Source organism: Capricornis sumatraensis, chromosome 2 (assembly GCF_032405125.1).
Source record: "Capricornis sumatraensis isolate serow.1 chromosome 2, serow.2, whole genome shotgun sequence".
NCBI classification, from domain to species: Eukaryota; Metazoa; Chordata; class Mammalia; order Artiodactyla; family Bovidae; genus Capricornis; species Capricornis sumatraensis.
The window spans coordinates 95,929,195-95,946,494 of record NC_091070.1 but is presented as its reverse complement, the minus strand read 5'-3'; the positions used below and the strand labels follow the sequence as shown (position 1 = coordinate 95,946,494).

Sequence of the window (17,300 nt, the reverse complement as noted above, 5' to 3'; positions counted from 1 at the left end):
ATCAGTGTCACAAGTCATGCTATCTCATGAGGATTTGTTTTACAAAGAAGAGAGGAATTTCTACTGCTAAAAGAGAAGTTTTAATGAATCTCTTTCCCCTCAGTTCAGTTCAGTCGCTAAGTCCTGTCCAGTTCTTTGCAACCCCATGGACTGCAGCATGCCAGGCTTCCTTGTCCATCACCAACTCCCAGAGCCTACTCAAACTCATGTCCATCACATCAGTGATGCCATCCAACTACTGCTGTCATCCCCATCTCCTCCTGCCTTCAATCTTTCCCATCATCAGGATCTTTTCCAGTGAGTCAGTTCTTGGCATCAGGTGGCCAAAGTGTTGGAGTTTCAGTTTCAGCATCAGTCCTTCCAATGAATATTCAGGAACTGATTTTCTTTAGGATTGACTGGTTTGATCTCCTTTCAGTTCAAGGGACCCCCAAGAGTCTTCTCCAACACCACAGTTCAAAAGCATCAGTTCTTTGGTGCTCAGCTTTCTTTGGAGTCCAACTCTCACATCCATCCATGACTACTGGAAAAACCATAGCTTTGACTAGACGGACTTTCGTTGGTAGAGTAATGTCTCTGCTTTTTAATATGCTGTCTAGGTCATAGCTTTACTTCCAAGGAGCAAGTATCTTTTAATTTCATGGCTGCACTCACTATCTGCAGTGATTTTGGAGCCCAAGAAAATAAAAGTCTATCACTGTTTGTTTTTTCCCCATCTATTTTCCATGAAGTGATGAGACCAGATGCCATGATATTCATTTTTTGAATGTTGAGTTTTAAGCCAGCTTTTTCATTCTTCTCTTTCACTTTCATTAAGAAGCTTTTTAGTTCCTCTTCACTTTCTGCCATAAGGGTGGTGTCATCTGCATATCTGAGGTTATTGATATTTCTCCCTGCCATGACTTTTCTTTCTGAACACTTTCTACACATACAATTCTTAATAGCTATTATATGGTAATTTTATCACCTGGTTACCTTCTTGACCTTTAACTGGATTTTCATAGATTAAGACTAAAAAGTAACTTGCTGTACTTATTATGAATAAATTATTTCATTTATTATTGTTAACAGAAGAAAACAAGGTATTGGACTTGGATCAATCAGATTTAGGTTTGAGTCACTAATTTGCCATGTGTTAGCTTATGTATCTTGAGTAAGCTGGTTTCTTCTCTCAGTGTAACAGGTTAATGTGAGAATTAAATCAGATACTATAAGTCCAGCAGGATCAAAACAGAGTTTAATAAATTTTATCTAGTAATGGAAAGGATATTAGCCGAAGTGATGATATTTAGCACTATTTTTTAAAGCTTCTGTAGCTTCCGGTTTTATTTTGTTAAGGAAGAATAATTTCTAGAATTTTTCAGAATTGGAGTGTGAAGTGTCCAAATTTCCAAAATGAAACATTAGTAAATAATGATAAGATATTTTAAAAATCATGAATATATTTGCATGCAATCCTAAAAGAATAAAAGTTGAATAGCTTAATTCTATATTTAACTTTTTAAAAGCTTTTGTTTAAAAAAAAAAAAATCTGTAAGGTACTGTGCTACAGTACCTTTCATGAATTTGTTTAATCCTTATGACAGCTCTGTGAGGTGCCTATACTGTTCTGCCTCTGTTTCACAAATAACAATCAGAGAGGTCAGGTACCTACTGAAGGGAGTACAGCTAATAAGCTAGAGAGTCAGCATTTACGCCTATCTAATTCCACAGTCTCCATTCTTCATGCTGCCACATTATTTTAAAAATGCATATTATAGCACAGTATAGTGCTCTTTGACACCCACTTCAGCTTTGAATTGGTGATTTTTGATTCAGTAAATTCCTTTTGATAAAACACCTGGGTTATAGTTTTTTTCCCCAATGGAAAATGATATTTTTGTCATTGTAATGTTTTTGATAATGAAAAATTTGAGTAATTAGATATGTAGAGAGAGCTTTGGGTAAAAGTATTATTAAAAGTGAAAGTCGCTCAGTCTTTCCAACTCTTTGTGACCCCATGGACTGTATATTCTCCTAGGCAGAATACTGAAGTGGGTAGCCTGTTGCTTCTCCAAGGGATCTTCCCAACCCAAAGATCAAACCCAGGTCTCCTGCATTGCAGGAGAATTCTTTACCAGTTAAACTACAAGGGAAGCCCAAGAATACTGGAGTGGGTAGCTTATCCCTTCTCCAGCAGATTTTCCCGACCCAGGAATCGAACCAGGGTCCCCTGCATTGCAGGTGGATTCTTTATCAACTGAGCCCAAAAGTATTATTAAAGTACCTATAATATAAAGAAAGCACCACTTCCTATAATATAACAAAAGTGCCACTTCCCAGGTGGCGCTATGCTATGCTAGAAAGAAAAGTAAGTGAAGTCGCCCAGTCATGTCAGACTCTTTGTGACCCCATGGACCTACCAGGCTCCTCCATCCGTGGGATTTTCCAGGCAGGAGTACTGGAGTGGGTTGCCATTTCCTTCTCCAGGGGATCTTCCTGACCCAGGGATCGAACCCGGGTCTTTTGCATTGCAAGCAGACTCTTTACCATCTGAGCCACCAGGAACTCAAAAAGGCCATGTTGCCTCCCATCGGGAATCAAATCCCAGTCTCCTGTATGACAGGCGGGAATACTCAGCACTCTACTAACAAGGATGCTAAGTCATTTCAGTCTTGTCCGACTCTGTGCACCCCTTTGGACTGTAGCGTGCCAGGCTCCTCTGTCCATGGGATTCTCCAGGCAAGGATACTGGAGTGGGTTACCATGCCCTTCTCCAGAGGAATCTTCCCAATATGGGGATCAAACCTGCGTCACTCCTGTCTCCTGCATTGGCAGGCAGGTTCTTTATCACTAACGCCAAAGAATCTGCCTGCCAGTGCAGGGGACAGGAGAGACAGCAGTTTGATACCTGGATCTGGAAGATCCCCTGGAGAAAGAAATGGCACTCCACTCCAGTATTCTTGCCTGGAAAATTCCGTGGACAGAGGAGCCTGGTGGGCTACAGTCCATGAGATTGCAAAGAGTCAGACATGACTGAGCAAATGAGCACAATATGAAAAAAAAATTACTTCATTTCCAATCCAGAGCTAGTAGTAAAGCCACATAGCCTTATTAAATACCTTGAGCATAAAACAGCTTAATAATTATTGATGAAGAATCTGGTATAAAAGGCCCTAATAGGTCATTTTTTTAGCTTTAATTTTGATACTATAATCATGGTAGCTAATGTTTATAGATTATTTATTTTGGGGGTGCTTCCAAGGTGGTTGACCTCACTTAATCTTCTCAACCCTCTAGGAAGGAGATATTATTATTGTCATCCCTGTTTTACAGCTCATTAAACTAAGATTTAAAGAGGTTTGTATAATTACCTAAGGCTTCACAGCAGTGACGTAAGTGTATTATGAACTCTCACTCCAAATTATTTTTATTTTACAGCTCATAAAACAAGACACAGCAGTATTTGAAAGAAAAATTACTGGAATCACAAAACATAGTTTTCCTTATGGATGTGTATTATATCTTCCTTCAGGTTCACAATATTCTTGCAGAAATGGTGATGGGGGGAATGGTATTGGAGACCAACATGAATGAGATTGTTACACAAATTGATGCGCAAAATAAACTGGAGAAATCTGAGGTAAGAATGGAAAGTGCTCTAGTTAATGAAGGGAGGAAGCATGATCATAAATTATGCATGGTTTGCAGCTTTCACTGTCTGTCCTTCAGTATCACCCTTTAGTACAGCTGGTAGGCTTATTCGGTTTTGAAAATAAATGGAATATACACATTTTAGTATGTTAAATGTTCTGTGACCACTATCCACCAAATAGTTTTGTGTATTCTTTTAGCCACAGTCATAATTGCTTTGAGTAATAAATAAAATTCCCAATTCTTATTGCTTAAAAAAGAAGTTATTTACTTGAATAGTGGAATCAGTATTTGTTACATTCTTAGTCATTAATTATCCAAGAAATCTTAGAACTGGTTTTCAAAGATACATGAATTTAATGTTTTATAAAACTATTTCTGAAAAAGGAAGGGAGAGAAAATGGAACTCTCACAAGGAAGTAATATCAATAATAGGTGCTTAGTAGGCCTGAATGCACATTGAAAAAAAAGACATTCAGCACTCTAGTCTTTTATTTCTGGATCCTTGTCAAAGGTCACAGACACCTTAGCTAAATCATATATACTTCATACAGTGGCCCATGTGTTCATGGCTTTTGTAGGATTCTAGAAGAGCAAGATTTGGTGATATACAGCTGACTTTGTGCTGTTAGGTTGAGTGAATGAGGACCAACCAGCACTTTAGCCTTGTGTAAAACTCTGCTTTATAATTGCATGCTTCTTCCCTCAATAACAAGGCTGAATATCAATAACAAAGCTGAATATAACAGGTGCTGAAGCTGAACCACTCGTGTGGGCATTATTTTAGTGGTTTCTTATTGCTGTAGAAGAAATTTAGAAAGATGAATAGTCTTGATACCTCATTTAACACTATACATGTTTGAGGATACCCTTACCTTTGATATTTATAGTCATAACTCAGAGTAGGAAACTAATTTTATTTATAATTATTAGTACAGGTGTTCGGATAATCTAAAGTAAATATTACTATAAAAGCAGAGAGATATTAAAAATATGCTAGTATTGATTTACAACAGGTGAGTTGTGAAGAATTTTTATCTTGTTGGCTCTTTAAAGGATCAGCATAACAAAATGCTGTGCTCATTGTAATTAAGTGAAATACAGGATGGTGGATAAATCTGAAATCTGAGGGTTAGAAACAGTTGAAGTTTTGTATAAAAGCCTTTTCCAATGTTCTATTTTAAATTAAAATAAGTCCTACATTCCTCCTTACCTCAGTTGATTATCCTTCTTGGTTTCCCAAAGGAAGGGCTTGAAATGGGGAAGAACTTAAAATTATGGCTCTTTTAAGTAATTGTATAAGTTTAAGTTTTTTAAATACTGGTTTTTGAAAAGGGAAAACAAACTAGATTAATAGAGAAAATTTCATTTTAGGACAAGGAAAAGGGCTCAGAATATTTAGAATATTTAGAGTTGGCTTGCAATGAATTTTTCAATATGGCAAAAGATTTACTATAAGCTCTAAGCTATAGTTTTTAAGGTCTTAAAATGATAATTTATGTAATCTGTTAAACTTTGCTTTGCAAAACTGTATGGATATAGATTTTAAATGCTAAGACACAGACAGTGATACAGTCCCTTAATAATTAGTCCAAAATGAGTGGATATGTGGTAATTTATAAATTCTGTATAATCATCTGTAAAAACATATCACCCTCTTGTCTGGAATTTTCACCTTTCCAGGTATTTAATTCCTTTCCTTTGGTGGTGCCCTTCACCCCTTTTCCTCCTTAGTTTGCTATCTGTAATATTGATAGAAGTCGTGGGAGACCTATTATTATTCCATAATGGATATTTGCTTTTTGATTGTCCAATAAAACTTTGTTAATAAGCCAATTTTTCTTATCTATAAAGAGCAGTAAAATACAGAATTGATGTTTCAGTGGAAATAGTTATAAGAATATTACAACTTTTAAAATGTCCTTTCACCAAAACAGTGCTATTTAAACTGGTTTTGAATCCTAGGGAATGAATACTTCCATTTTTCATCCACTGATCATTTTTTAACATGTATAATCAATTGTTGTCTGTTGCCAAATTAGTTTTCTTTTTCTTCTTTACAGAGAAATATGTTTTAAATCTTATGGGATAAACTAACGTTATGTGTTTATCAAGCATTTCCCTATATGTGATGTCTGCTAATATTTTACTCACAAGATAGAATTCTGAGTCATAGTGAAGCCATAATTTAGTTCTGATCACATTTTAAGAAATTGTGTTGAAGCAACATTGACTTTGTGTAATTTTCCAGTAATTATCATATATGTTAAATGTGTTTGGAAGGCTGCCAGCTTTATTCCAGACACAGGGAAATGTTAAAGATTTTCATATGGGTTTCATTTCCATATTATTTAAGTTGGTTATATCTACCTAATATATGACTGCAGAATAATCCAAAATTATTTGTGAGCAAACTGTAAGCTTTTGTTAATCTTACTCTTACTAAATTTTAGTTAAAATGTATTATGTAAGCAAAAATTTCCAAAGAAAATCTTAAAGTTCAGAAAACCATGATTGATGAAAAGACTTATTTATCATATTCTTAAAATTAAGTATTGTTTAGAATATCATGTCTTTTAAAAAGCCTGGATGTAGTTACGGTACAGCTTTTAAAATATAACATGAATGTTTCAAGGTCCCTTTAACTTTGTCAGAAATAAAAAGTTTTCATTATTTTAAAAGTAGTGTATTTCCAGTAGCAGTCAAAAGTGAGCCAGTTTAATTCCCATTACCTAGACAAGTAGATGCAAAGATGACTCAGATCTTTTAAAAGATGAGAATCAAAGATAATGCTCTGAATAGATTTTCCTCTATCCTGCTTTAATAGATAAGTGGTTTACTATAAGGTTGGGATCTTGGGAAAGGAGGGTTTAAGCTGGGAGGTTGTTGGGACTTGGGAAGAGGCACTCAGGATCTGCCTAGGTGTGGAGGTGGAGGGGTGGGGCTGGGGAAGATATGTATTTCATGTGATTTTCAAGATGAATAAAATGGGTCTGAATTTAGTCACTACTTTTTAAAAGTCAGTCCTCTTTTTTCCGAACATCCTGATCTTTCTAGCTCTTTCCATTCTTCTCTCTTACAGACCTTTATCTTTCAATCTCCCAGACAGGACAGGTAGACAAGGTATTGCTGACTTTGAGAAAAATGTACTTTAACAAAGGGAAAGCAAAATGATGTCAAAGGCAATTAATTATTTAGGCCAGACTCAAAAATTCTTTGTGTCAATGAGCCCATATAGTCCCTGTAGCTATTTTCCATTCTCGTTTCTCCCCGTAGTTGCTCATCTGTTATTGGATTTAGTGTATTTTATTAGTATATCATTGATGTCATCTTTGTTCTGTTTTGTCTGCCTGCATTGTGAAGGAAAGTTTAAATTTTTTGTTCTTTTTTTCAAAAACATTGTCATTTAACTGACTAATTACATTTCTAGAAATGACAATTTACTTTGTGCATATGAATTAGTTTATTTTGAGCACCATATGGCAGAACCGATCTTAATTTAACTCTCACAGATACTTTTCCCTCATCTTTCTAAATTAGGATTCTATTAATAACATAAAATTGCCTGCTGGGTTTTAGAAGCTCTGAATTTAAAAACCAAAAGCTGAACCTTTAGAGATTTGGATACAAAGTGGGAACCCACAAAGGCTTAGAATAGTGACTGTTAAATAGTCCCTTTCCTCCCACTTAATGGTTTTCAGTTCCAAAGTCTTAACAGAATTGCTTTTACAATTTTGACTGACAGATGAATATTGAAAGTGCCCGCCAAAATAAGATCATAAATTTTCTAAAATTGAACTAAATGCTCTAAAACATGGAATTAAATATATTGACCAAACTAAATTGGATTTCTACTATAGCAAGCTTCTGATATCTAAATATACCATAATATGACTCAATAAGATATTGTAAACCTTGAAAATTTTTGCAAAGCATATTGGCAGAAATTGAAAATGTTTTAAATAGACTCGTAGCCCTACAAAACTAAATTTTCTCTGCTATTTCCTGTGAATTTTTCACACCACAAGTTACCTGTGTGAATTACTATTAATAATTTCCATGTAGAGATGATGATGAACAACTTTTTGTACAAAGCCATTTCAGGAAAAATGAAAATGTTTACATACCTCCACTTAAATTTTTAAATGAAAATACTTTCTTGAGTCTCATGGAGGGAAAAATATATAAACTTAGGTTAGGTTAGCCACTTTAGTAATTAGAAAAATGCCACTGAGAATTTGGCACCATTTTTTAGACACTAGATTATTAGTTTCTGGATATGTTTAGAAAGCAGCACCTTACAGGTGGTTTTATAATTTCTTATCCTGAGTTTGTGGGCCTTGTATCATGAAGCTGGGGACACACTTTTGAACCCCAGATCTGTATTACTGTATCCCAGGAACAGAAAATATATAATCGGTCTCATTTATTCCATTAATCTCAAATCACTGCCAGTTTCTACATTCCAGTCTTTAATTTATGTTAAATTGTTTTTTCTAGCATCAGTAATTTGGGTCTTATAACATCTATCACTAAAACTACTGATTTGCTTTTTTTTTTAATCCAGCAAGTATCTTATTTTCAAAGAATAGAGAACAAGAAAAGTGGCCCTCAGATATAGATATTGGAAAGTCAGCTTGTGAGTTGGTTCTGCCCCTCTGCCTTGACATGCCCAGTTACTTTCCCCTTCAGAATTATGGTGAAGACCCTGGAGGTCACATGTAATGGTCAAAACTATTTATATCAGATCCATAAATGATATCAGCCTGCTATATTTATTTCACACAGGTAAACTATACTAGAAATTAAAACTATAATTTAAGGTTACATAAAATTACTAGACCTGAAAGGTTTACAATTTTTAAATATTCTCATTTTGATAAAAATTTTCATAAAGTGCCATTGTTCTTGCTCACTAGAGGACTGTCAGCAGCATTTCTAATCTGTTTATAATTGCAGTTTTAAAACACTGCCTTTAAAGCAAAGAGCAAGCCTGTCCCCAGTTTAAAAGTTATTCTGCCTTAAAATCAGAAATTAAAATATTGACATTTTCCATTCTGCTCAAAACATGCTTTCAAAACCTGCCATTATTTTGTTAATGATTTTGAATCTGAAACCATTTAATACTGTGTTTATTAATGTTGACGTTCTTTCACTTTGCTGTTAGGTCAAAATTATGAATTGTGCATATAGCGACTTCCAGCAGGATGGGCGGGTAAAGGTTTTAGTATGTAAAAATTATTCCACTACCATCTTATTATGGTCTATTTCAAGCTTGAAAAAATATTTTAAGATGGTAGAATATTCAGTGTGTTAGATGAAGTAAACATCTAGGTTATTTCCTTTTCCCTTGGAGAAAGCTAATTGCTTATTGCATGAGGAAAAGGGAGCCTTCAGAGTCTTTGAATGAAGTATATTTTATAATGCTGCTTTTTTCAGTTTCGCTTGCACACATTTTGTTTATTTTTGGGTCTGGCAATTAAAAAAAATCAAAAACGAATCATATCCATCCATTACTATCTTTGTGATTCAAGTGCTTGAAATTTCTGAGAGTATGTCTGTATAAGTCTTCTATCTGTTTGGCCTCATTTTGGTATACTTGCAGACTTCATTTTGTTTTCTTTCTCTTAATTCTGTTAATTTATTTAATCTCATGGGAGAGAAAACATGACCATTCTTTTATATACTGTACTTCATTCTTCCATCCGATTCACACCCTTAACTGCTTTGGATTCATGTATTGGTTTTTGTTAGTGAAGTTGCTGCAGTTTACCTGCCATGGTGGTGCTCGAGTATAACAGCTTAGATGGAAACAAGTTATTTCTCCAGTAGGGTTTCATTCTTTTTATTTCTGCTTTATGTCGACTGTGTAATCTTAAATCTATAAGAACTATGTTGTACTGTCAGAAGTATCTTATTTTGACATTTTTAACTGTACATACTACTAACAAGACAGGTAAACTTAATTTCTGTAAATTTCAGTGTTAAAAAATTGTGTTAGTAAATGGTACCTTGTTTTGAGTATATCTAAAAAAGCTCAACTCAGATGAAAATTCCTTTATACCTTTTTGTTGGCAAACTTCATGGCAAATTACCTCTTTTACATTTTATTCTTTAATAAAAATGTTTCAGACTTCACGTTCATGAAAGTCTGAAACTGAGATGTGTTTATAGCAGTTCTGTTGTTAACTATCTGAGTGACATGAAGTCTGTTATTTTTTAAAGTCTGAATTTTTGTACATTAACATTAACAGCTCATTTAAGCGTCTACTTACTGATCAACAGTCCTTCTCATGTTTTTCTTTCCATTTTATATTCTACAGAATCTGATTTCTTAAAATGTTAGTTTAATTAAAACTTAATTGAAGTACACATTACAATTTTTAAGTTTTCTATCATTTAAATTTGTGACATACTACACAGAAGTATTGAACATGCTTGAGAAATAATTTGCTTCTCTAAATTCATTTGCGTGTTCTGAGTAGTTACCACCCTTTGCATGTCTATGGCTCGCTGCTTATGTTTAGAGGAATTGTAGTTTGTTGACTTAGAAACTTTTTGGTTTTACATAATATGAATTTGGCACATATATGCTATTTAAATCAAATGCTATATTGACTTTATGTATTCTTATTAGCAGCCAACAGTCAACACCGTCTGTGGTCACAAAGAAACGACTTAATCTAATGAAATTTAACAGGATGCAATTTTATTCTGTAGTTTAGCTGCTTATGGTACAGGGTATTATGGGGAAAGAAAGCTTCTTGACAATGACATTTAATACTACAAAAATGTATTTTTCCTGCTTATAAATGTTAAGCATAGCATCCAGTAAAACAGATGGACACATACACACACGTGCACCCCTACCTTTTCTCTCTCTTTTTCTCAATAATAAAAATCCTCTAATAATCTGTGCCTGTTAAAATGTTTAGAGTTAAATACTTTGTCAGTGCTTTGCTATAGCCTACTCATAACTGGCACCTGGTATATAAATTCCAGAGTAGAAATAGGAGCAAGTTGTGTATTTAATTAGAAAAATTATAAAATCTTTTTACCTGGAAAAATGATAACGATTTCCAGGTTGTCTGTAATTTTGGTAAATAATTTTTGTTCCCTCAGAAAACAACATGCTTTCTAGTAAAAGGAAGAAAGCCTGCAACATGGTAAAGCTCTTTGAATTGGAGTCTTCTCTGATTCTAAACCATTCTAAATTTTGGTAGCTAAACACTGAGCTTGAAAATATCCAGTTGGCATGTGTGCTAAGTCGCTTCAGTCATGTCCGACTCTGCGACTCTGTGGACTGCAGCCCGCCAGGCTCCTGTGTCCATGGGATTCTCCAGGCAAGAATACCGGAGTGGGTTGCCATGCCCTCCTCCAGGGGATCTTCCCGACCCAGGGATCAAACCCATGTCTCTTGTATTGGCAGACGGGTTCTTTACCTCTAACGCCACCTGGGAAGCCCAAATAATACTCATCTGTATCTCCAACATCTTTTGGGGGGCAGTTGGAGAGAAGTGGGGTATAACAAAAACTGCATTATTTCAGGTAGGTATAAATGTAGAGGTCAATCAAATTTTTAGTTATACATCAAAAACAACTAACCTCCATTAAATTATAAAAATTGAATTCTCCGGCCCTATTTAATTTTTAATTGGGTATGGAGTTTTTCATCCATATCACCCTTATCATTGCCTGTGTGGACCATATATATTATTAATACTATTTTGCTGATTTTTCTATTATTTCCAATTCTGACTTGATAATCCATGGCTTTTATTTCATTGCTTAACAATGTTTGTATCCTTTATTCAGCTAATAGTTTACACTGGCCTATTTTGTATCAGTCAAGATTTTTCTCAGGTAACAGCTTTATTATTATTTTTTTTTAATTAACAAAAGAGGTAGGATTACGTAAGAGAAAAAACAAACTAAATTACCAAAAGGGACATTAAAACTCATCTTTCTAATAACGTGGACACTGTCTCATATGTGAAATCTAAGCAAAGTGGAAGATTTGTTTTTGTTACTTAATTGCTTTTGTGCAAGATAATGTATGATACTGAATTCCCATATGTTTGTTGACTTTTTTATATAACCTGAATAAAAATTGATGAAATCTAATTAATATATAAATTAAACCTTAAAAACATAATGACGATGTAGTTTTTTGAGAAAAGTGATGTAAATGCATTTTTCTTATAATTTTAAGCATGTTTTCTCTCAAAATTTCTCTCAAAATTTTTCACAAATTATAAATTGTCCTTCTAAGATGAAAGCCAGATATTGTACACTAATGGCATAAGAAATTGTTAAATTCATGTATTCATATATATCCTACCTTTTGCATTTATGCTATTTCTTTCTCTAAATTTGTATATTATAAACTGAACGTATGTTGAATCTACTTTATATGACAAAATATTTTTAATCATTATATTTTTACTAATGCATTGAAGGGTTGGATTGATCCTCTTCTTACAGTTTCATTTTTTGACAGAACCATTCTCTTTGGATTGAGGCTTCACTTTAAAAGCCTGATTTTGTTTTTTAATGTTCTGGAGCTTTCCTAGAAAAGTTTAGAAGAACCTCTACAGTTGTAAAAAATTATTTTAAAAAGCTTTATTGTATTGTAATGTTTTAAGGGTTTAGCCCTAAGAAACTAAACATGATTTATTCCTTTCAATTTTTATTTCGCAGCATATACTAATAATAAATGACAGTTTAAAAACAAAAACCCAAAATCATCTATCACAGTTGTTGCAAGAGGTGTCTAATAAGGAAAGTAATGTAAAATATGCTTCATGTTTGTATCATAAGTCAGTTAAATCAAGATAGAGGTGAAGATCTAGCTATGCAACTTAAATATTTTGTGTGATGTTTCCATAGTACAAGTTAATTTGTATTTAAATCTTTACATTGTTATCATTGCATGTATTCACTGTATTTTTTAATGTGTCGACTGTTTTCTCTTTATAGATTAGTATTTCAAAGTAACCATTCCATACCAATTCAAACTACCATCTGGTCTCTAAGCTTGTTATATGAAAATCTTTTACCATTGTCCTCCAGTTTTAGTGTTTTTTGATGAGCTACACCTGAGTTGTTCATTTTCTTTTTCTTTTATTTGCTTCTGTATACAGGCTGGCTTAGCAGGAGCTCCAGCCCGTGCTGTATCAGCTGTAAAGAATATGAATCTTCCTGAGATCCCAAGAAATATTAACATTGGTGACATCAGTATAAAAGTGCCAAACCTGCCCTCTTTTAAATAAAAAACTAAAAAGGCCACTCCCAGGTAAAATCCAGGGGGAAAAGTCATCTAAGTTTACCATGCAGTTGTTTACCAAAAATAAAGGAGGAGAGTCTTAACTTTTACTCTTGGATTTAAGTCAAGGTACTGTATAGACGTTATATAAAATCAGTATGGAAGTTCAATGTTGCTTTTCTTGCTCAGTGGTTTTGAAGAAATTAAGTAGTTCCAGTGTGATTTTTTTTTTTCTTTATTTTCTAAACTGCATTCCTGTGGCCACGTAAGGCATGCCTGTATGTATTGACTATTACAGTATTTTGAAAAGTGTTCAGGATATTTCTTTAAATTGTGTACAACCCAAAATGTTGGTGTTTTGTATGGATCACAAGTGCAGCATTCCTTAATAATTTCTGTTATTTGTCACAATTGTTATTTAAAGAACGAAGTATGTATTGCATGAAAACATTATGACCTATTTCTCTTAGTTTAAATAAACTTCAAGGTAACCGGACTTATAAAGCACTGTTCTGTTTGCCTGATATCTACTTTAGCAATAATTTTTTTTACGACCCTCTGACTCAACAAAATAAATAAAAGTATATTTTATCACTGTTAAGCAGCTGTTAATGTTGATTTATTCAATTTATATTTTTAACATTCAGAAGCTCATTATTGTAAAATTCAATTATTTCACAAGTCAAGACCAGTGTATCACATAATTTGCCCACATTTCTGTATTTAGTCTTATCTTGTGGTCCTTCAGTGAGGGTCCTCTTCCTGTTCGACTCAGGTTTTCCCTATAGTTCTAGTTGGTCCTCTCTCCCCAAATGTTCTTTTTTGAAACATTTCCTTAGATCTGTGGCATGTGTGAATTTTACTCCAAGGTCTGGGGTATAAGAAAAGTCACTATTTTTTTTTAATAAAATTAATCTGACTCTACGCCCCATCCAGGAAATCCAGTCTGTGATTATTGGGATTTCCATCAGTTCAGAGGTGTATCAAAGTCCTTGAAGAAAGTTATGCAAAGCAGAACATGCAGGGAAGTCCCTGCTCTTCAGTCATGTGACAGGCGTGCCAGGTTAGTCCCTGTCCTAATGGGGTACAGTACCACACAAGAGTGCCTGGCACTGTGTATGTTTTCTCTTTTTCATTTTTCTGGGGGAGAGGTGTGAATTATGGAAAACTTTAAGTTTTTGTTTGGTTAGAATGTACCAAAATTAGGGAAACTTCCAGGCCAGATTATGCTTTAACCTAAATAGTGGAAAGGGTTTTATCTCTCACTGTATTCTAGTATGAGAAAGAAACCCAGTCACGTGCACATGACAAGAATAAGCAAGTCATAGAAAACGAAATCTCAGTGATCACTTAATATGTAAAGATGCTTAATCTCATTAGTAACCTAGGAATGTAAGTTTAAAGAACAATTAGATTTTACTTGCACCTGTCATGAGTTTCCCTGGTGGCTCAAACAGTAAAGAATCTGCCTGTGATTTAGGAGGCCTGAGTTTGATCCCTAGATCGGGAAGATCCCCTGGAGAAGGGAATGGCAACCCACTCCAGTATTCTTGCCTGGAGAATACCATGAACAGAGGAGCCTGGCGGCTACAGTCCATGGGGTCGCAAAGAGTTGGACATGACTGATTGCTGGGAGAAATATCAATAACCTCAAATATGCAGATGACACCACCCTTATGGCAGAAAGTAAAGAGGAACTAAAAAGCCTCTTGATGAAAGTGAAAGAGGAGAGTGAAAAAGTTGGCTTAAAGCTCAACATTCAGAAAACGAAGATCATGGCATCTGGTCCCATCACTTCATGGGAAATAGATGGGGAAACAGTAGAAACAGTGTCAGACTTTATGTTTTTGGGTTCCAAAATCACTGCAGATGGTGACTGCAGCCATGAAATTAAAAGACGCTTACTCCTTGGAAGAAAAGTTACGACCAACCTAGATAGCATGTTGAAAAGCAGAGACATTACTTTGCCAACAAAGGTCTGTCTAGTCAAGGCTATGGTTTTTCCAGTGGTCATGTATAGATATGAGAGTTGGACTGTGAAGAAGGCTGAGCGCCGAAGAATTGATATGTTTGAACTGTGGTGTTGGAGAAGACTTTGAGAGTCCCTTGGACTGCAAGGAGATCCAACCAGTCCATTCTGAAGGAGATCAGCCCTGGGATTTCTTTGGAAGGAATGATGCTAAAGCTGAAACTCCAGTACTTTGGCCACCTCATGCAAAGAGTTGATTCATTGGAAAAGACTCTGATGCTGGGAGGGATTGAGGGCAGGAGGAGAAGGGGACGACAGAGGATGAGATGGCTGGATGGCATCACGGACTCAATGGATGTGAGTCTGAGTGAACTCTGGGGGTTAGTGATGGACAAGGAGGCCTGGCGTGCTGCGATTCATGGGGTCGCAAACAGTCAGACACGACTGAGCGACTGATCTGAACTGAGTGACTAACGCTTTCACTTTCACTTCTTCTGTCATACTAGCAAAAATTAGGAGAGGCGACAATATCCAGTGCTGGAGAGAATGTGAGGAATGAAAACTGTCATATGTTGCTGGTGGGAATGTAATTTACGGTAACTTAAAAAAAAATATGCCAAGTTCTGTGAAAATTTTTAAAACTTAAAAATACACATATCCTACATACCCTGTGCCTCACTTTGGAGATTTTCAAAGTGGAGCAGTTGGAGCACTGCTGAATTATCTTTATATAGAAAGGTAATTATTTCATCACCTTTTAAAAATAATTATATAATAAACTGGAAATATCTTCAGTGCCCACCAGTAAGGAAATGGTTGAATAAATAATGGTAACTATCATACCAGTTTTAATAGCAAAAGGCTGGAGTGACCCAAATGTCCTTTGTAAGGAGACTGGTTGAGAAGTTGGGTTGCGTCCACATTACGGTGTCTTGTGGAGTTATCACAATGAGATATCCCTCTGTAGTGCTAAACACTGATAACGTTGATTCCTAGAATATAATGTTAAGTGAGAAAAATCTAGATAAAAAGAAGGGTATCTGTATCGACCGCATGTATGTCAGTTAGGGTTCTCTGGAACCAGTAGGATGTGAGTGTGTGTGTGTGATAGGTCCACACTGTATCAGTAGACTGAGGGAAGCATGTTGCTCTCCCTGATGTGAACAGGCCTTCCCCAGTCAGTTGAAAGCATGAGTAGAATGAAAAGGCTGCCTCTTAATTCCTCCTGCTTACTGCCTTCAGACTGGGACATTGGCTTTTTTCTGCCTTCAGAGTTGAAATAAAACAAGGGTTCATCCTGGGTCTCAATCTTGCCAGCTTTCAGACTGGAGCTCCACCTTAGGCTCTCTGGGTCTCCAGCTTATCAACTCACCCTGCAGACCTTGGGACTTACAATGAATGGGACTCATGTAGGCCCGTTCCTTATGGTAAATATTTTTAAATGAGATCATCATGTTGGTGATCATTTTTAAATGAGAAAGCAAGGAAAAGAAGGCTGATGTCGTAGCTTGAAGGCAGTCCGACAGGAGCAATGAAAAGGATCTGCCTTTTAAGTTCTATTGATGCTTTCAACTGTTTGGGTGAGGCTCATTCACACAAGGGAGGGCAATATACTTGACTCAGTTTATTGATTTAAATGTTAATCTCAACCCAAAACACCCTCACAGAAATACCCAGAATGTTTGACCAAATGTCTGGGAAACCCCATGGCCCAATTAAGTTGACACATAAAATTAACCATCACAGTATGTTATCAGTTACCCAAGAAAAAGGGAGAATGAGTGATGTGTGTGCACTTTTAAATGAAAGGATGCACACACACACACACATACACACACACACACACACAGTGAGAAGGAAAAACGGCAGAGGCCTGGACTTCTTGAAGTGTATCTTGTTTTGAAACCATGTAAATGTTTTATGTAGTTAGTAATCAAACTTAAAATTTTAAACCCCTAAAAATTAAAAGCAAAGCAAATAAATTGAACTATGTGATGAATTGGTGGCATACTTGCATTGCTCAGTCACTAAGTCGTGTCCAACTCTGCAACTCCACGGACTGTAGGCCACCAGGCTCCTCTGTCCGTGGAATTTCCCAGGCAAGAATACCAGAGTGAGTTCCCGTTTCCTCCTCCAGGGGATCTTCCTAACCCAGAGGTCAAAATGCCGTCTCCTGTATCTCCTGTGTCTCCTACTTTGCAGAAAGATTCTTCACCACTAAGCCACCTGTGAAGCCTGACCCCAAAGGGCAGCTTTTAAACTCTTAATACCACTAAAGACAAAAAGACCTGCCCTGCCTGCCTCCAAAATTAAATTGTTTTCTTTAACCCTGGTCTGAAGGAGATCAGCCCTGGGATTTCTTTGGAAGGAATGATGCTAAAGCTGAAACTCCAGTACTTTGGCCACCTCATGCAAAGAGTTGACTCATTGGAA

The 17,300-nt window shown here is 35.6% G+C and overlaps 1 protein-coding gene across 8 annotated transcripts in view; it reads left to right on the top strand.

Annotated features, from left to right (window-relative positions):
* AP3S1 (adaptor related protein complex 3 subunit sigma 1) overlaps positions 1 to 13,451 on the top strand; it is a 70,738-nt gene extending 57,287 nt beyond the window's left edge. For 3 of the 8 annotated variants that reach the window (XM_068964525.1, XM_068964520.1, XM_068964519.1), the window contains 2 exons: positions 3,515 to 3,622; positions 12,777 to 13,451. In XM_068964525.1, coding sequence (XP_068820626.1) covers positions 3,515 to 3,622; positions 12,777 to 12,905 — 237 coding nt within the window. In that variant the 3' untranslated portion in view covers positions 12,906 to 13,451. Of the gene's footprint in view, positions 1 to 3,514; positions 3,623 to 6,715; positions 6,752 to 11,448; positions 11,497 to 12,776 lie in introns of those variants that run through there. The other 5 variants (XM_068964524.1, XM_068964521.1, XM_068964523.1 and 2 more) reach the window with 3 other exon arrangements.
* Positions 13,452 to 17,300: the final 3,849 nt, after the last annotated feature.